The sequence below is a fragment of the Panulirus ornatus genome, chromosome 50, assembly GCF_036320965.1.
Source record: "Panulirus ornatus isolate Po-2019 chromosome 50, ASM3632096v1, whole genome shotgun sequence".
Lineage (NCBI taxonomy): Eukaryota > Metazoa > Arthropoda > Malacostraca > Decapoda > Palinuridae > Panulirus > Panulirus ornatus.
Window position 1 is genome coordinate 6,833,916 of NC_092273.1, and position 21,234 is coordinate 6,855,149.

At 45.0% G+C, this 21,234-nt stretch overlaps 1 protein-coding gene across 10 annotated transcripts in view; it reads left to right on the forward strand.

The window, feature by feature from the left end:
- The window catches only part of Sh (Potassium voltage-gated channel protein Shaker), a 720,765-nt gene that overhangs the window by 608,212 nt on the left and 91,319 nt on the right, over positions 1–21,234 (forward strand). For all 10 annotated transcript variants that reach the window (XR_011716404.1, XM_071691321.1, XM_071691319.1 and 7 more), the window contains exon 4: positions 12,239–12,885. Coding sequence is in view for 9 of the 10 variants with exons in the window: in XM_071691321.1 (XP_071547422.1) it covers positions 12,239–12,885 (647 nt within the window). In the remaining variant the exon portion in view is untranslated. The remainder of the gene's footprint in view (positions 1–12,238; positions 12,886–21,234) is intronic.

The window sequence follows — 21,234 nt, forward strand, 5'->3', positions numbered from 1 at the left end:
CGTCCGCGGCAGCGGAGGAGGGAGACCCTGTCATCGCGGGGTTTATCGCCTCCCCCTTCCTCTCCACGGACGACGACCGTGGGCGCGAGGGCGAAATCTGTGCGCGGGATGGGCCAAATTTGGAGGTCTTGACCCCGGTAGCGAAGAGGAGGTTAAGAGGCGAGAGAGAGAGAGGAACGTGTCGAGTTATCTGAGGGGTCGACCTCGGTGGAGAGAGAGAGAGAGAGAGAGAGAGAGAGAGAGAGAGAGAGAGAGAGAGAGAGAGAGAGAGAGAGAGGAACACCGAGAAACGACGACGTGCCTTCGGTAACAGGAGGAGGAGGAGGCGGAGGAGGGAGGGATGCTAGGGCGAGCGGGAGCGGGAGGGAACAAATTGGAAGAGGAAGTTGGCAAGTGTGGCAATTACCTAATATTGGCAGCCGCTTGATAAACGCTGCCGGGATGCTCCTAATGCACCACCACCACCACCACCGGGGCCCACCACATGCTCCTCAAGTCTCCCTCCAGGCCCACCACACGCTCCTCATGTCTCCCACCAGGCCCACCACACGCTCCTCATGTCTCCCACCAGGCTCACCACACGCTCCTCATGTCTCCCACCAGGCCCACCACACGCTCCTCAAGTCTCCCTCCAGGCCCACCACACGCTCCTCATGTCTCCCACCAGGCCCACCACACGCTCCTCATGTCTCCCTCCAGGCCCACCACACGCTCCTCGTGTCTCCTACTGTCTTGCAAACATTCTTGTGCTACAGTAGCACTCATTGTTCTACAGTGGCTTGTTATTATAGGACAGGTTGATCGTACTAAGTAACAGGAGTTTGACGAAATGTCTTCAGACGTCGGATGATCTCGTACTTGAAAGTCTTGGGGCCTTGTGTTTGTTCCCGGTTATGTCTGGGGGGAGGAAACCAGATAACAGATATGATGGTTATGTGCTGGGGGACAGTGACGGTATCCTTGATTCAACCTCCACCTACCGATGTAGATGAAGGCACAGTAGTAAAGTAGAAGGCTGGCTCCCTCCTCCTCCCCACCCGCAAATCCCTCTGGCCCATCAGCCAGCTGGAAAATGGCTCAGCATATCATGCAGTATAGAAATTATACATCACACGTATTCTGTGGTGAGGGAGGAATGGAAAGCACGCATTTATTAATCTAGATACAGAGCCACAGTGATGAGGACGAGTGACAAAATAAGAGATGATTTTGACTTAGGACTTGCTGACTTATTTGGTTATGGCTCCTCATCAGCGCTGCGAACAAGGCCCTCCAGAAGTTTCTTCGCCTCGTTGATTGGAGTCACGGTGGAGGCCGCTTCGTTCCCGGTGACTCGAAGCAACTCGCCTCTGAGGGTCTGTCGCGACATCAACCCCTAAAAGGTTTTAGACCACTTGATTAGACAGACAGGCAGGCCAGTCCACGGTGGAAGGGAGGGGCGGGTCCCCCCAAAGTCTCATTTGATGGAGCGGGTAGCACGGGTTTGTTTGTTTTTTTGTTTTTTTTTTTTATCTGTTGGAGCAACTCTTGATAAGCTCCGAGCTGGCTGGCTGGCTGAGTGTGAGCGGCGAAGCCGCCGCGCCCCCTCCACTCACTCACTCGATTAGCAAGGTCTCATCAGTTGATGTAGTAAGTGACAAGTCGTGAGCTGGATTAGCCAGCCAAGTTCTCTAGAGGTACCGCTATCACCAGGACGTCCTTGGTGGAGCGAGCATGTCCTTCGACGGTGGATTGATAAGGTCCTTCAGGAGTCCTCACGCGATTCCTTTCTTTTAAGCATTGTTCCAACGGGTCGTCACTATTTGATGAAGTACTCGCTGGTCCTTCGTAAAAGTTCGAAGACACCCTTCATCTGTTCCTTTTTCCTTTCCGTTGGCCTTCGGGAGGAAGGGCCATAGCCACCCACCCTCTCCACGAACCCTAAGCACTTGCTTCAGCGTGGGAGTCCTGATACAAAATCCTTCCACTTAGAAATCAAGAGAGGGAGAGGAGCGGCCTTGGAAATCCTTATCTCGAGCAGTGCTATAGCAGGTCCTCGGCCGGGGAATTTTGGGGTTCTATCCACCGTAAGCTCTCGGGTGCAGCGGGGGGGTCCTGGTCGGCAGGAAGGGCTGGGCCAGCTGCCGTGATGGCCTCTCCAGATACTGTCGTGTGCACCAAGGACACCCTCCCCCTCCTCCTCCTCCTCCTTCCGCCGTCCCTCGCATATCTGTCTGCCTGAAGGACGCCACCACGCTAGCCCTCCCATTGTACTGACGCTCCCTTCCTCCTGTTGGTTCTTCCTCACTTGCTCCCTTCGCCAGTTTGTCATTTAGTCTTGTCGTTTCTTCGATGTTACGATCTGTTTGCACTTTATTCTCTCTATACTGTTCGCTGTTTTCTTGAAAGAACCGTTTCCTTCTGCAAGTTATTCGTTCTTTGATAATCGGATTTTATCCGTTCTTTTTTCCCCCCCAGTTTATTCTTTACTTCTCAATGCTTTCTTCTGGAATTTCTAAGCTTTATTGTCTTATCATTTCCCTCCCTTGTATAGTTGTGAGTCTCTTATCTGACAAGTCCAGTCTGCTCTGCACTGTGGCAGGACATCTCCAAGTCTCGTTGGATGGCAGCACGTCCAGAGATGGTGCAGGGCTTTGCCTCACACTTCCCCAGGAACGGTTTAGAAGAGCAGAGTCGTCTGAGGGAGGAAGGAATTAAGGATATTAGGAATAGCAAGGACTTGTATGGTGAAGAAGTGTGGTCGTCCCCGCTCGGCTGTAGATGCCAGCCCGCCCCCGAGGATGTAGAAGGAAGGGAGGAACTTGAATTATGTGATAGATGTGTTATGTCTGTGGTGGGGAGATTATTTATGGTGGTTGAAATAATGCTTTGCGAGGGAGGTCTTGTGGATGCGATACCATCTTGCCATGGTGTGGTGGGGGGGCAGGACCGTGGGACGGTGGAACGAACCAAGACGTGGAATGAAGTTGTGTGTGTGTGTGTGTAAGAAGGCGGTATGAGTTAGGAGTGTAGGTGTGCGTGATTAATGTAGAGGGAAGACGTGGGAGTGTGTGGCAGAGGGGACACTTGGCTTACACAATTTATATGGGGAAGGAGGACAGATGTGGGGTATTACATATGTGTGTGTGTGTGTGTGTGTGGGAGAGAGAGGATGTGGTGTTGACCGCTTGTGGTGAAGTGGTGGTCCAGATGTGTGTGTGTGTGTATCTGTGTGTGTAGGAGAGGTGTAGTGTGTGGATGTTGAGGAAGTTGTAGCTTTTATGTGTGTAGGAAGTGTATATATACACAGTCATACACACGGGTGTGTGTGTGTGGGTATACCCTTGTGTAAGGAGAGGGATGGGCGAGAGGAGACCATTGTTGTTTTGCTTCCATTGTTTATGTGTGCTATTTATAAATTGCCCCCGTAACAACTCTTTGTTGGTTTACGAAGATGTAGGGTTGGCTCCTGCGAGGCTCCAGGCCGTCCGGGTATTGTGTAAACCCCCCAAGTGTAACGCTACGAACACCCAGCCTTATAACACCCGAGTGTAACGCCACGAACACCCAGCCTCATAACACCGAGTGTTACGCTACGAACACCCACCTTTATAACACCGAGTGTAACGCCACGAACACCCACCTTTATAACACCGAGTGTAACGCCACGAACACCCAGACATACGGTGTTGCACCCTTCGTGTGGTGAGGCTCGACGTCTAGATGTAGGATGTACGATTTGGCAAGGCACCGAGCGTCTGGTGCACAGCTAACTGTTGTGGTTAGATGAAACTTGATGGTTACCCTCAGAGACGCCTGAAGCTCGAGGAGTGTGGTGGGGGAGTGTTGCCTCTGATTCGCCGCCCTCACTCCTGCTGACTACTCCTTCCTTCGCCTCCCTCCTGCTAGCTACTCTTCCTTCCTTCGCCTCCCTCCTGCTAGCTACTCTTTCCTTCGCCTCCCTCCTGCTAGCTACTCCTTCCTTCGCCGCCCTCCTGCTAGCTACTCTTTCCTTCGCCTACCTCCTGCTAGCTACTCCTTCCTTCGCCGCCCTCCTGCTAGCTACTCTTTCCTTCGCCTACCTCCTGCTAGCTACTCCTTCCTTCGCTTCCCTCCTGCTAGCTACTCCTTCCTTCGCCGCCCTCCTGCTAGCTACTCTTTCCTTCGCCTACCTCCTGCTAGCTACTCCTTCCTTCGCTTCCCTCCTGCTAGCTACTCCTTCCTTCGCCTCCCTCCTGCTAGCTACTCCTTCCTTCGCCTCCCTCCTGCTAGGTACCTTTTCCTTCGCCGCCCTCCTGCTAGCTACTCTTTCCTTCGCCTCCCTCCTGAAATATTTGGTGGCGGGAGTTATTTCACGAGTCTACTAAACACCTTTTTGTAAAGGGCGAGGGAGGAAGTGTTGGCTAGATCCACCAACCACCCTCCCTCCTCCTCCCCCGGGGTGGTTAAGGAGGTGAATAATTTTGGATCACTCGAGCGAGTAATAGATCGGGCGAATCATTCAGTCAATCAGGAGGGAAGACATGCAACAGTTGCCCCCCCCACCTCCCCCCCTCACCCCACGTCTCTTGGCTGCCAACCCCAGCTGGCTTGGTTTGTGTGTGTGTGTGTGTGTGTGTGTGTAGATTGGGGGGATATTCCAGTCTGAGACACTCGTGTGTGTGTGTGTGTGTGTGTGTGTGTGTGTGTGTGTGTGTGTGTATGTTGAAGCTTCGAGCTAGAAGTTGCTTTTCTTCTTGAGAGGAAAAGAAGAAGTAGACGAAAAATAGAAGAAGAAGAAAGCTTATTTTCAAAATTCAATGGCTGTGAGGACAGAATATGGAATAAGATTTTTCTTTTCAAGAGCTTTGAGAGAGAGAGAGAGAGAGAGAGAGAGAGAGAGAGAGTATATATGTTTATGACACCAGCTGGAGTCTTAAGATCACCCTCTGTGTCTGATAACCCGAGTCATGGTGTGTGGTGGATGTCGAGGTGGAGTGGCGGGATTGCCCCTCGTACCACCACAGTCAGCGTGGATGCCGCCCTGCACTTGGGAAGTAGCGCTTGTACAGTGCAGAACAGACGGCTTCTTCCACCGTCTGCCGGCGTACCAAACGGGAGGTACATATCTTGTATGTGAGAAGCAACGGCGAGAGGTTATAAGACGTAAGGTTCTGATTATATATATATATATATATATATATATATATATATATATATATATATATATATATATATATATATATATATATATATATTCCTATGAATCCACGGGGAAAATAAAACACGATAAGTTCCCAAGTGCTCTTTCGTGTAATAATCACATCATCAGGGGAGACACAGGAGAGAAGTATAAGTCAGTTGATATACATCGAAGAGACGAAGCTAGGACGCCATTTGGTAAACATGTGATGATGAAACTCGATAGGTTGCCAAGTGCACTTTCGTGTGATAATCACATCCTCAGAGGAGATGCAAGAAAGAAATATAACAGTCAGTTGATATATAACGAAGAGACGTAGCTAGGACGCCATTTGGTAAACAAGTGATTGTCCAAGACAGACAACGAGCGTATCATCAACTTATTATGTGGAAATACGACGTGCGCTTAACACACATGGAGGCGTTTGTGTGCACGTGAGCACATCAACCTGTAAAGGGGGATGACAACAAATCTTAGTGACAGGGATCCTTGTGGGAATCAATACGGGACCCGGGTCGCCCCTTGGTCCGGGGGACGCGGCCATGGGCCGGGAGTGAGGAGGGGGCGGGTTGGACGACCGACCCTCCCCCCCCCCCCCCCATCTAACCCCAGGCGAGGAGGAGGGTGATGTGGTGTGGGGTGAGGGTGGATGATGAGGAGTGAGATATGTAAACGGACGAAAAAATGAGCGAGTTATGGTGGTTGGTGTGCTGAAGGCTGGTTGGGTGAGAAGAGGATGGGAGTTGCTAGGGTACGTGAGAAGGCCAGATAGCAGAAGACCTGATGGTCTATGACTGAAGTTATCTGCTGGAGGACAGTGCCTGGGAAAGCCAGATAACAGAAGACCTGATGGTCTATGACGAGGTTATCTGCTGCAGGACAGCACATGGGAAAGCCTCATAACAGAGGACACGATGGTCTTTGACTGAGGTTATCTGCTGCAGGACAGTGCCTGGGAAAGCCAGATAACAGAAGACCTGATGGTCTTTGACTGAGGTTATCTGCTGGAGGACAGTGCCTGGGAAAGCCAGATAACAGAAGACCTGATGGTCTTTGACTAAGGTTATCTGCTGGAGGACAGTACCTGGGAAAGCCAGATAACACAAGACCTGATGGTCTATGACGAGGTTATCTGCTAGAAGACAGTACCTGGGAAAGCCACATAACACAAGACCTGATGGTCTATGACGAGGTTATCTGCTAGAAGACTGTACCTGGGAAAGCCAGATAACAGAAGACCTGATGGTCTATGACGAGGTTATCTGCTGGAAGACAGTACCTGGGAAAGCCAGATAACAGACCTCCCGATGGTCTGTGACGAGGTTATCTGCTGGAGGACGGTAATAGCGTCGTCTATTTCCCGACCTCTGTGGACGGAGACATGATATTAAAGCAGAAGTCTCGTTCCTCGTCCGTCCGCCACTCCCTCCGGTGCAACAGTCGACAGGAAAGAATTGCGACGGCCAGACCATGTCTGTAAATACCGACACGTCACTCCCTTTAGGGAGAGAGGGAATGGACGTACAGCCTTCACATCTGAATACAGCTGCCGTCTTCCTGCGTGTGATACACCAAGTACACACGCGATGTGTATCGAGTCTTGTGTGAGTTAACCTCACCTCAGACACACCTTTCTTGTCTGAGAGGAGACCAGCATTAACTGTAATGGTGATAGTTAACGGGCCAGAAGTTATATATATAGGAAGGTAAAGTCTTAATCAAGTTAACGGACCAGGAGTTTTATATATATATATATATATATATATATATATATGTGTGTGTGTGTAAGATAAAGTCATGATCATATATCTATCATCTACGTCACGTAGTCAAGTTTTCAGGAGCAGCAACACAAGAGTCATGTAAACAATAAACTTTAACACTGCTCGAACCTTAGAGCAACATAAAGGTGCCATATTGGCCCAGATGATCTGGCTCGTAGTGTTCAGTATTTTCCTGAAGTCTTACTTTACGTTTTACGATATATATATATTTTTTTTTCTTCCTGTTGAGTTAATGGTAAGAGTAATTATGATGTTGCTTGGGTTTAATACTTGACACCTTTACAATTAATGTTTATCGACAGAATCATTTGATTCAGGTTTATATATATATCTATCTATCTATATATATATATATATATATATATATATATATATATATATATATATATATATATATATATATATATATATACCAACCTAAGCCAGGTGCCCATTTATGGATCAGCATCGAGGGAAGGATGAACAGCTGGGTGGGCTTTGGGCCGACTGCCATTCCCATGGTTCTGAGTATTTCCAAGTATTTTTCGTCGTCTTGTCAAAATTTTCTCATTCGTCGAATAATGAAAGAGTGAAGGATATCGGTGGTAATGGCGTTGTGTTCCCTGGGGTAGATGGCTCGGATGGCTAAGGGGAGAGAGGAGGGGTTAGTGAGGGGTAAATTCGTTTCCTCCTCCTTGTACCCCATACCCTCCTCCCTCACCACACCACCCCTCACCCTCCTCCTCCTCCTCCTCCCGACCCTCAACCACTATTGTCCGAGTTATTTATTCATGTGTCAACACAAGGCTTTCCTCCACCGTCTCGCCTCTTGCCCTCCTCCTCCTCCTCCTCTTCTTCCTCCTCCTCCTCCTCCTCCTCCTCCTCCTCCTCCTCCTCCTCCTTTTCCTTCTCTCCATTCCCTACCCTTCACAGCTCTGGCCTCTGTCCTCATCCCCCACCCTCACAGATCTGTTCCCACCCCTCATAGCTCTAGCCTCTGTCCTCATTCCCCACCCTCACAGCCCTGGCCTGTGTCCTCATTCCCGACCCCTCATTGTTCTAGCCTCTGTCCTCATTCCCCGCCCCTCATACCTCTGTCCTCTACTCTCATTCCTGGCCCTCACAGCCCTGGCCTGTGCCCTCATTCCCCATCCTCACAGCCCTAACCCGGCATTATTCCCCAGCCCTCATAAACATGAGAGCTCATTCCTCACTATCCGAGGTTTTCACACTCATAACATTCCTTGTGTTGGTTTATAACCCAGGGGTCTGTCTCTACAGTCCTTATCCGATTCTCTCTCTCTCTCTCTCTCTCTCTCTCTCTCTCTCTCTCTCTCTCTCTCTCTCTCTCTCTCTCTCTCTCTCACACGTTCTTCCCGCCTCTCTCCCCCCCCCGTTCCCTTGGCCACCAACACCGTAGCTGTCGCCTCTGCGCAGTAATATATGTATATATATATATATATATATATATATATATATATATATATATATATATATATATATATATATATATATCCTCACCATCAGGAGAGAAAAATCCTCTAAGATGGGAAGCTTAGAGCTGACCCTCTCCCCCCCGACAGCCACCCCACCCTAGACCAGAGAGAGAGAGAGAGAGAGAGAGAGAGAGTGGAATCTGATAATCGAGGAAGAAGGAAATGGCCCGTGTGTTAGAATGATTAAAGGAGAGAGAACACGGGGGCAGAGTGAAGGATATATATATATATATATATATATATATATATATATATATATATATATATATATATATATATATATATATATGTGTGTGTGTGTGTGTGTGTGTGTGTATTGCACTAACAACTGTATAACTGATCTTTAAGGACCGCAAAATCTGTGCCACTCACCTGTTTTAACTGCCAGACTCCACTCCACTCCAGTCTCACTTGGTGACAGTGGGAGGCAGAGCGAACGCGCCCCCCTCTCTCTCTTCCTCTCTCTCTCACCGTTTAAATCAAAGGCTGTTATAAAACTGCCTTCGACCAATAATGACATCAGAACCTGAAAGAGAAAAACGCGTCAGTATGCATTACGCAAAAAAAAAAAACACATTGAATCCAGTTCCCAGTGTGTGTGTGTTGATGACGAGAATGGATGTCCCGCGTATTAATTGTACTCTTCAAACGAATCTAATTGCTATGCTAATTAGAAGCTTCATTTAGCAGTCATCTTTAACTACCCCCCTGAAACCCCGTTATGTTAATTGGCTGTGAGTAAAAGGTATTTATGGGCATGCGAACTTATATATATATATATATATATATCATTAAACCCGCTCACACATACGTTGTTGATATCCATTAAGTCGAGACTTTATATATATATATATATATATATATATATATATATATATATATATATATATATATATATATATATACAAAGTTATTTGAGATACCGATGCAATTTAGTTTCACACGGTTATAAAGCCATCATACACATACGGACACAGTACTGTGACATGACTGTATATAATCGTACTACAAGACTCTGTTAAATATCAAGTGTTTGGATGGACCACGTGTGTGTGTGTGTGTGTGTGTGTGTGTGTGTGGAGCGTGAAGGTGTGTCAAGATTTGTCAGGTGTTGAGCATAGCTTGACGCTGACAGTCCAAATGAAGTTGACGTTAAGATGACAACGCTTTTTTACGAACAGTGGAGCTGTGGATTCCTTTTCGTCCATCTATCCTCCTGTGGGCCTTTGCCACGCTCATGAATCAAGTGTGTGAACCCTTGACACCAAATGAATCCTCTTTGTCTTTTCTCTTTATTTATGAAGTCACTATTTTAACCTTTTTTTTCTCGATCGACGTGGCTCTTTTGCATAGTATATATAAAAAGAGAGATGATATGAACGTTCACTTTAAATGAACCACCATAATAAGTACGGTGAAAATACCTTATCCATAAGGCCCTTAATAGCGTTAAGAGTCGACAAATTGAAAATATCGGGAAGGTAAAGTGCGCTCCGCGTCTCGCTCCCACTCCGGCGGGAGGAGTAATGAGGAGGACCGAGGAGGGAGAGAGAGAGGCGTCGGTGTCGGGGGCTTGAAGGATGATCATGGTTGGTGGCGTTGTAAAGGCCAGAATATCGGCGGCGGGGCATCGTTACGGACGCTGTCGCGCACACACGGTGACCGAGTTGTGTGATAGGTGACGGACGGCGTGGCAGGATCGGGTGCACGGTATGAGGCTGGACGGATTTACTTCCGATGGCGCGCGCGGGACGGGAGACAATGGCGTGCGGTGACGGGCCGGGAGATGATGATGATGTACGTAGTGGTGTGAGGTAACCAAAGAGATATCATTCCAAAGTAAAATTGTTATATATATATATATATATATATATATATATATATATATATATATATATATATATATATATATATATATATATATATGAAGTCAGTTCCGGCGGTTGAGGGAGGGAGTTGTGTGTAACGGTCGCGCGTCAGAGCGCTCGGAGGGGGAGGGAGTTGGACGGGGGTCTGGCACGGTGTGGGTAGTGGAGCTGTCGGCCGGGAGGAACCACTGGTGTCTTTATGAGCAGTTCCTGTCGTGTGTGTTGGCTTCCTCCTCCTCCGCCTCCTCCACCTCTCCATCACTCGGGTCCTTTTCTTTTATAATCTGAGACATTTTTCACACACACACACACACACACACACACACGGGAGTAGACCTCCCTCCCTCTACTGTACAAATAGGTAATTACACAACACACACAATAACTACTTGGTGTTACAGCAAGTCTGAATGAAGACGACCTGCTAAAACTGTGTTGTGTTTGGGGATAGGAAGACAACCTACGTCACATACGTCTTTCATTGTTATCAAATGATCAGTTTTATGTTCATGTTGTTCATACGATAAGTGACCTTGTCTATACTGTCAGACCTTGACCTGTTACGGCCACGGACGACCTGTTACGACCGTCTTGTCTACAGTTAAGGCTCTTGACGACCCGGTACGACCGTCTTGTTTACACTTGAGGCTCTTGACGACCCGGTACGACCGTCTTTTGTCTACACCGTGCTGCACTACTGGACGACGTGTTACGACTGGCTACACTTGACGACCTGGAACGATCGTACCGTCTAAAGCTGACATGACGACCCGATGCGGCCATATTGTACACACAGCCAGGGACGACTCGGTACGACCCCCCCATGGTCACCATATTTTGAGATTTTACCCCGGCGTCGGCTGTCGTGTTAGGATGTGTTTCGGAGAGGCGCGTATTCGGGCTCTTGTCCTCCGCTTCGGCCGTGTGATAAACGATAACCCATTTATTGATCTTGCGACCGTGTTCTCCTTGGGTGTATCAGAGACTGGAGACGGTCATGGCGCTGCTGCGCTAATATGCAAAATGTTTTTTTTTTTGTTTTTCGTTCTTGGATTGCCAGTGTTATGTACTCGAAACAGGCGAGTGTGTTCTGTCTTCCACATACAGCGATGACCATCTCTTACAGGTTTTGGTCATGGCGGTGACATCCCGTTAGAACCTCACACGATCGTAAGAGTCGTTAGTGTTGACCTCGTTCGGCCATGGTCCTGACGTCATTGTTGATCTCATAGGCTCGTGGTGCTGACGTCACCAATATCACGTCACTTTTTTTAGGCCCGGCGTCAAAGACCTCACATCACTTTTAACCTCTGGTTCAGAGACTGCCTGACCTTTGACCCCTTACACTGAACCACTCCACTCGGTAATGACCCCTAACACAGTCATACGCTCGGTAATACAGTAATTGCGTAACGATTCACTCTTTATGGTAATAGTTTCTCTTGATATCTTAATTTTTTTTTTTTTTTTAGTATGTGATCAAAGTACGCTGTAGCTTTAACCTAACTACAATTTTTTTTTTTTTTTTTAGTATGTGATCAAAGTACGCTGTAGCTTTAACCCTAACTACCTCGTATATCTTTCACGACAGTGACACAGTCATCACTGCTGACCATATGTAGACTACTGTAGACCTCGAAATACAGTGACTACATCACTCACTGGTATGGTGATAACTTTGTTCTCGACGTTGTAATACAAGTGAACACAGTGATAGCTTAACTCCAAACCTCCCTCATGTAGCGATACTTTAGCCCCACATTTGACCTCGTAGCTCAGTAACCTGACCCCTTTTACTTCGCCTTCCAGTGACCCCCTTATCGCCCCAGCACGAGGCTAAGCTAGTAAAACGAGGTGATGTATTCCTATGCAATAGTGTGTCTGTGTGTGTGTATATACATATGTGTGTTCAGTACCTGACCCTGTGTCTCTCTTTGTCTTGGTCCGCAGGGAGGATGAGGGCTTCATCAAGGAAGAGGAGCGGCCGTTGCCGGAGAACGAGTTTCAGCGGAAAGTGTGGCTGCTGTTCGAGTACCCGGAGAGCTCGCAGAACGCGCGGGTGGTGGCCATCATCTCCGTCTTCGTCATCCTCCTTTCCATTGTGATCTTTTGCCTTGAGACACTACCGGAATTCAAGCACTACAAGGTGTTCAATACCACGACCAACGGCACCGTGGTGGAAGAGGATGAAGTGCCCGAAGTCACGGATCCTTTCTTCCTCATAGAAACCATATGTATCGTTTGGTTTTCCACTGAACTATTAGTGAGATTTTTCGCGTCGCCACTCAAGGGAGCGTTTTTGAAAGACGTCATGAACATTATCGATATAGTAGCTATCATTCCTTACTTTATTACGTTGGCGACAGTGGTAGCCGAAGAGGAGAGAGAGGAGTTTGTCATCCCGGCGGAGACCCTCTCCCCGCACGAGAAGGGTTCAAACCAGGCCATGTCCTTAGCTATCCTTCGAGTTATTCGACTGGTGCGAGTATTCAGAATATTCAAATTGTCTCGACACTCCAAGGGACTCCAGATTTTAGGGAGAACGCTCAAGGCATCCATGAGAGAGCTCGGTCTGCTAATATTCTTCCTCTTCATCGGTAAGTCTACCCATGTCTCCAGTTCTTGTATAGCCACTACCTGCTTCAGCTCAGTCATCTCGCTCGATACGCGAGTCTTCTAGACGCTCACTTGTAGTCGTGGCTTCCTTGCCTACAAACTCTTGTGAGAAGGATTTATTTATCTTTTTTTTCAACGACAGACTCTCTCTCTATAAAAGCTTTTTTGCAATTTTTGAGTTCATTGATCAACATCTTGTTGGGGGGGGGGGGGGGTTAAAACGTCAGGAATAAAGAGATCTGTTCAGCGAATGTTAATATGTCGAGGTAGGAGTTCTTGGTAATTTCAATGACATGCCTCAAATTTAGTTCTTGCAATGTGTCAGTTCAATAACTTTTTATGAGTTTTTTTTTTTATCTGCTTAGGTCACTGTGTTGAGATAGTCGTTGCTTAAAGGTTAACGTATGTTACTTTTTTTTTTTGCAAACGTCTGTTTTTGAGACAGTTGAAGTTCATATAACTTGAAATGTCTTATATATTTTGTTAAACTGGATGTTATATGGTTCTCTTTTGACCTGAAGAACCTTTTTGTCACATATAACTGATTTATGTTTCTATTTTCGTAATCTTGCATTTATATTCTCTAGTAGATTGTGTGAATATAATTTCCAGATTGTTATCTCAGTAATTTTAAAGATAATTAATACTCAAGTCAAATAACTCCTCTTTTTATATATATGTATATAATTCTTGCCAGTTCTCAAATGTATGTTTTGACATCAATTTTCATTCAGTTCAAGTCATGCCGACGTCATGGGCAGTTTATTGCTAAAATGATCAGACATTTCCTCATCGAGTTCACCCATTTTCGTAGTTGCCCAAGTGGGAGCTGCTCATTTTCCTGTGTCTTATACATAATATAGAAATTAACCCAATTACCTTTCAGGATGCTTGTGTGTTCTCGTGTGTCGCTTATAGCTTGTTGGGAGCTTGTATGTTTGTCCTACGTGCATGTTCGCCAAATATCTTCTCCACTTTCTCCTTTTTGTAGAAATATTAGAATTCCGTTGATAAAAAGAAAACGTGAAACGGACTCCGTAGGAAGAAAACGGGAGACAAGAAGCTTGAGCGCTAATGATTTATCAGTTCGTTATTGCAGGGCTTCGTACAAAGTTCAATAATTATCTTTATCTCTTTACGCATCAGCTTGTTTTGTTATTTTTGTTAACGCCAGACTTCGTTAACACTGGCGGATGTAGGGACCACAATGTCCTATATATATATATATATATATATATATATATATATATATATATATATATATATATATATATGTATATATATATACATACTATTTTCCCTGGGTTTTGCATTTTTTATTTAACTTATGTTCTAGACTTTAGTCATAGCAGCATATATATATATATATATATATATATATATATATATATATATATATATATATATATATATATATATATATATATATATATGCCTTGTGTGTAAAATTGTCAACTTTGTATCTTTCACATCACAATACCAAAAAAAAAAAAAAGATATATATATAGCTTTCAACGAACCGGTTTTTTTTTCTTTTTTTTTAGTTCGGTTTTCTATTTTAAGTTCTGAATATATATGTATAGATATGATTTATTTAACGAGATGAGATACTACAGTATAATCTTTTTTATATGGGGGAATATAATTTTTTTTTTCTTCCCGTTTTTTGTTAGTTCATTAGACGTAGTTGTTTTGATCTCTCTAACCATGGTAACATTTTTGTCGCCGGGCGGGTGATCGCTCGCTTATGAGGAAAGGTCTCGCGTCCTCTGCTTGACAGTGTTGCGAGACGTCTCGCGTCCTCTGCTTGACAGTGTTGCGAGACGTCTCGCGCCCTGTGCTTGACAGTGTTGCGAGACGTCTCGCGCCCTCTGCTTGGCAGTGCTGTGAGACGTGAGGGTTGTCCTCTGCTTGACAGTGTTGCGAGACGTCTCGCGTCCTCTGCTTGACAGTGTTGCGAGACGTCTCGCGTCCTCTGCTTGACAGTGCTGTGAGACGGGAGGGTTGTCCTCTGCTTGACGGGGTTTTGAGACGGGAGGGTCCAGCCGAAGCGCGCGCGCGCTGGCGGGCGGGCGCGTTGCTCTCTGGATTCTTCTGATTCGTGCTGGCCACCACCGTCTCTCTTTCTCCTCCCCCCTCCTCACCTCACCTCACCTTCCCTCTCCCTCCATGTTGACGGGAGTCCTTGGCCCACAAGCGAGCGGCCCGCTGTGAGGTGTGTGGGTATAGATAAATAGTCTGGCCTTGCTGGCCGAGAGGGAGGAGGAGGTTGGGGTTTGAGGTGGTGAAGATCCGCCCGTAGCGCGTCGGTAGCAAACCTCTTATGCCCAAAGTTAGTTCGCAGACTCGGAGTAGTGAGGACCATGTTGGTCAGATGTAGACACTTGGAGGGGGAGGGACGCGTGCCTGTCCACAAGCAGGAGGGTGAGTAGCCGCGCCTCCCCCAAACCCCCGTAGCGACGGGCCAGCGCGGCGATCTACTTCCTGTATACGAGGTCATAAGGGCTAGAATGGCTAGATTCCCATGTCTGCAAATGCTGACCTATTGAGGGACGAGTGTCCCTCAATAGGATCCCGGAATTCAGTGACGGGTTTGGTGTTTGTTTTTTTTTTGTTTTGTTTTCTCTGGCGCGTTACTCACGTGGCGAGAACCATCACGTAGCACTGACGTAGTCCATGACGTACGTACGGACGTGCGCACGCCTCGCGACGTAATAACGTGTGTGCGTTACGTACGTGCGTGCGTGCGTTCGTAACCCTGGCTGTGTCGTAGCTTTGTTGTAGCTTTTGGTACCCCGGGTTTGCCAGTGTCATAGCTTTGTTGTAGCTTTGAGAATCTTGGGTTTGTCATTGTCATAGCTTTGTTGTAGCTTTTAGAACCCTGGGTTTGTCATTGTCATAGCTTTGTTGTAGCTTTTAGAACCCTGGGTTTGTCAGTGTCATAGCTTTGTTGTAGCTTTTAGAACCCCAGGTTTGTCAGTGTCATAGCTTTGTTGTAGCTTTTAGAACCCCGGGTTTGTCAGTGTCATAGCTTGTGTAGCTTTAGAATCCTCGCTTTACCATTGTCATGGATTTTGTAGCTTATAGAACCTCTGGGTTTCTCAGTGTCATAGCTTTGTAGTAGCTTTTAGGATCTTGGGTTTGTCAGTGTCATAGCTTATGTAGCTTCGAGACCCCTTCGTTTGTCATTTCTTAGCTTTTCACTTTTACGACGTATGGTATTTCATGTCTCTGACTTAGGTATGCGAGTGACCCATAGTTTATCAGCATATAGCTTTAAGCTTTGTGATTTAGCTTTAAGCTTTGTGATCCACGATTTGTCATAATTCAGTTTATATTGAACTCCGTAACCTTTGATTTTTCTCATTTCTTAGCTTGCCGTTTCATAGCCATTCATCTGTTATACATTAGCTGATGTAGCTTCGTCTCCCTTTAAGGTTGGTCGAGCCTCAGATGACGTAGCTTCGTCAACATCTTTGATGTCTTAAGTTTACGTCCGCTCGTAACCCTTTGGTTTGTCGTAATGTTTGTTGACAGAGGTTCCAGCTCCCCCCCCCCCCCCCCCCCATGGTTTGTCATGTCTCAAAAGGCTGGTGGTAGCTTCGAACCCCATACTGACTCAGTGGTAGCTTCGAACCCCATACTGACTCAGTGGTAGCTTCGAACCCCATACTGACTCAGTGGTAGCTTCGAACCCCATACTGACTCAGTGGTAGCTTCGAACCCCATACTGACTCAGTGGTAGCTTCGAACCCCATACTGACTCAGTGGTAGCTTCGAACCCCATACTGACTCAGTGGTAGCTTCGAACCCCATATTGACTCAGTGGTAGCTTCGAACCCCATATTGACTCAGTGGTAGCTTCGAACCCCATACTGACTCAGTGGTAGCTTCGAACCCCATACTGACTCAGTGTCTTGTCAACATTTAGATTTCAGTGGTCGCATGAGCCCAAATATGTATGTCTAGCATGACTTTAAGGTCAGGCCTAAAAAAAGAATCTGAAAATGACCCTAAATTTTACACACACATATATGGTCTGATTTATCGAGGCTTCAGAACCTGGAAATAACATGGCTCAAAGGGATGAAAATCTTCGTAATGCATTCGAGTGTATTTTACGCTTCGTTATAATGCGATTGACAGTTCGTGCTCATGGGATTAAATGCCTCTTCTCAAACGCTGTTAGTCCCATGCCCTTAACGGGAATGTGGGGCGCCAAGCTCAAAGAGGTTATACCCACAAACACATTGGCTTAGGCTGGGGCTGGCATGAGCGCATGGTACAGCTGTATAACGAAGTTCAGGAGACGAGGTGCAGCAGCGGGAGTGCAAGAGCTCCTCCCTCCCCAGAACACACACACACACACACACACACACACACACACATGGCCAGTCATCATCACACATACGCACATATGGTGTGTACTTACCGCCAGTTTGTAAACACTTGGTTAACCAAACCCCAGAGTCCAAACTTTCTTTTCCATTGGAGTGATTCTTTTGGGAAAATTTAGGAAAATTGGGATTTTTATGAAAAATACAGGCCAGATTTTTCAATTTCTTGGTATTTCACCCGTTTTTTTTTTTTTTCCTTTTTAAAATAAGAGGTCTAGAGAAGAGGCCAGTTTTTAAAAGCTGATTTAAAGTAAGATGTAGTGTGTCGCGTGACTGATATTGAAAAAACAGAAGTGAATTGAGGTACTTTTGAGGATTCTTGCTCCAGCTTAGCTTTAAGGATCCTTGCCCACCTTAATTCGTAAGGATCCATGTCCTAACTTAGTTTTAAGGATCCTTGCCCAGCTTAGTTTTAAGGATCCTTGCCCAGCTTAGTTTTAAGGATCCTTGCCCAGCTTAGTTTTAAGGATCCTTGTCCCAACTTAGTTTTAAGGATCCTTGTTCCAACTTAGTTTTAAGGATCCATGCCCCAAACTAATAAGATATAAGGGGACTGTTTTCAAACGTACAAAAGTAAGGTTCCATGAGATGATCATGGGCTTCGTCTTTCATAGTTGGAAGAATTGGTGATTATATATATATATATATATATATATATATATATATATATATATATATATATATATATATATATATATATATATATATATATACACTGAAGCCCTCATTGGTCGACTTGCTGGGACTGTTTCCCGCTCCTATTGGTGTTCTTTATTCTCAAAACCGAGTTTCCTCTCATATTTATTATGCGGATTATTTTTTGAATTATTCATACACAGACAAAAGTCTACGTGAAGACCGGGCCTTAAGTCAGATATAAAAGAAGGTTAACGAGTGGGAGAAAGAAGAGACGAGGAAAAGTATTTTAAGAAGTTTAGAGGAAGAGGAAACTCTGTATTTGAAAAAAAAAAATGGCCGGATCATAGTTTTTAGGAGAGACGTGTATGGGGAGGGTAGAGAGAGAGTTCCGAAGCTTAGAGGTGTAAGGAAAGAAGCAGACATCGTAACGGTCCGGATTTCGTCATCTGATTTGCTCTTAACGACTCTCATCTGGCCAGATATGAATGCTGAGTTACGCAGGCTAAACCGACTCGTTCTATATTCAGACATTTTTTCTTGGGTCAGATGAGTTGCCCTGAACGAGTCTCATCCCATTTGTTAATGTGCGAGTCTTGCAGTGTAGCCAGCCATAGTCATCACCTAACCCATCCATAATAACCTTAGCCATAGCCATAACCTAACCCATAATATTACCTTACCCATCACCACCTGACACCCATAATAACCTTACCCATCACCACCTGACACCCATAATAACCTTACCCATCACCACCTGACAGAATTACCCGGCTGGATGTGAATTCAACAACTCCCGGCTAGGCATCATGCTAAAGACCCACTCGGTTCATTACCATATAATATAAATTGCAGTTAACGCTTGGTGACCGAAAGCCAAGCTAACTGTTCATTATCATTTGTGGTGAAGCTCTGACCCCAGTGTTTTTTCTAACCATATCTACTTTGGGTATCATCTGGTTTAATTCTTTACTTGTGTTAGGCAGTCGATGTATTAGAATGACAGGAGGAAAGTTGTGGTCGTCAAATTACTTGAGATTCTTATATTTCTTTTTAGAAATCTAATGTTCAAAATGCCATATTTTCATGATCTCGTGATCTGTGCTGGGAATTTATTCTCGTATTCTCGTAATCTAATCGTTCAAGCTACTGGGCTACTGGGGCAAAAGTCTGTTTTAACTCCACATCGGAAATAGGTGATATTTTAAGTGATTTGAAAAGTTTTTTTTTCCTGTAGGCTACATAGGTACGTCCATGCGAAGAACTTAGCGATCTGTCGTATAGAACGGGATTGAATAAGGAGATATTAATGTATCACGGGAAACTAAAAGAGTTGATTAAAGTCGTTAGTCCAAACGTAAACAATTTAACAGAACTTCACTAAACCACCATAGTGCTCGAGAAATGCCTTCAGTATTCGAGTGGAAATAGGACAAGTCACACTCATGAAAATGCACCCTCACACTGTACCAGGGTGTCAACGAACAGACGACACAGCAAATAACCATGCCATCCCCAACAGGATATATATATATATATATATATATATATATATATATATATATATATATATAGATAGATAGATAGATAGATAGATAGATAGATAATGTTGGTAAAACTCATAATTTTGGTTACTAGGTGTGGGTTTTGTGTACGTTCCCTTGCTACTTTACTGTTGCTTACTTTTACATTAATTAATCCCAGATTTTTTCCCACCTGGAATACATAATCTTTATCGCCTTATTCATTATCACTCAGTAAAAAAGTATGGCTGCAAATCACTGCTCTGCGACTGATGGCGTGTTATTTAAACACAAGGATTGCAAAGCACAATCACTCACTCAAACCAGATAGCGACGACACGCGACACCTTAATTAGAACGTGTGGACACATGGCGAATGGCTTTTCTCTTAATTATATATATATATAATCATTTACGTATTGTGGACACGTGGTGGTAAATTACTTTTAATTATGCTGCGCCGCACAAGTTACTTGACGAAAATCATTAGTGAAATCGTTATTATTGTTAGATTTCCGTTGCAACCGCAACGTTCATATATTGTTTTGCATATTCAAATTTTTGCCAGAGAAATATAACAACCTATTATGACTGCTATATCTAAGATGAAGTCAATTCTTAGTTATCAAATCAGAAGGTGAAGCTGTCTGGGTATATTTTATGCACATTTGCGAAAGTAGACATTTATTTTTAATGAACAATGAATAGATAGTTTTATTCTCATCAAGAATGTAAACACTGATACTAGAGAAATTGTTTCTTTTAATCCAAAACTGGTGATAAAAGTGAGGGTGTAAATCTGACATCACTCCATGAAGACATATATATATATGCACCTTCTTTGACGATCAGTGGGTGACTGAGGTGCATGATGATCCTCCTCCAGCTGTGGCCAGCAACACCACCTGGCATTCTTGTCAGGACCATGCGCTTTGTTCATAAATGGGAAAGGACATGGAAGACCTCACTTAAAGGAAATATTGGAAAAGGCATAGGTTCAGGTTGGGGAGGACAATATATGAAATCAGACTAGAGTTTAAGAAAATAAGGTTACGAAAAAGAGCAAGTTTATCAGCGTCAGAGTTAGTTTTAGGGAAGAAATGATGTATTTAGGAGAAAGAGTGTATGTTGAATTGTAGGGGATCAAAGGTCTAAAAGAAGTCAAGTGAGGGTCAAGTTGTCGAAAATTTGTACATAGTTGGAGGAACTTGTGTGGTTAGGAGGGTGGAAGAGGGATACATCATGACACACAAAAGTAAAGTTATACACGGTTAAAGAAATTTTACGCAAAGTGGCTTCCAAAAGTTGGAGACTCAAAATCCGTGAGACGAAACAATGGGTGTTTTTGTTTTCCACTAAGTACAAATACTGCCACTGCAGTGGAAACGATGGTAGGTATTTTTAGTCCAAGATTTAATAGTGCAGGGGAGAGGCAACCATGGACAGTTGGGTTTCAGCGAGAAGAATAGATCAGGGGAGGAGGCTGGACTTGGTCTTTTATAGAGGGGAAGGTTAGATTGGAGACTGGATGTTACAGATATGGATAGGAAAAAAGCCAGTCTGGGTGGATTGTTGGTAGAGAGAGATAGGATGGGCCCCAGCTGCTCCATAAGGGTCATGAGGGCCCCATAGGAACCAACCAGCCACACTCAGCTCATGGATACAGAGAAACATTGTTTGAGTGAACCTTTTGTATATATAGATTAAAAGGGGAAGTTTTAGTATCGAGAGTAAAGCATCGTATATGTTACGTATTATTTGGTGATATGCTCCT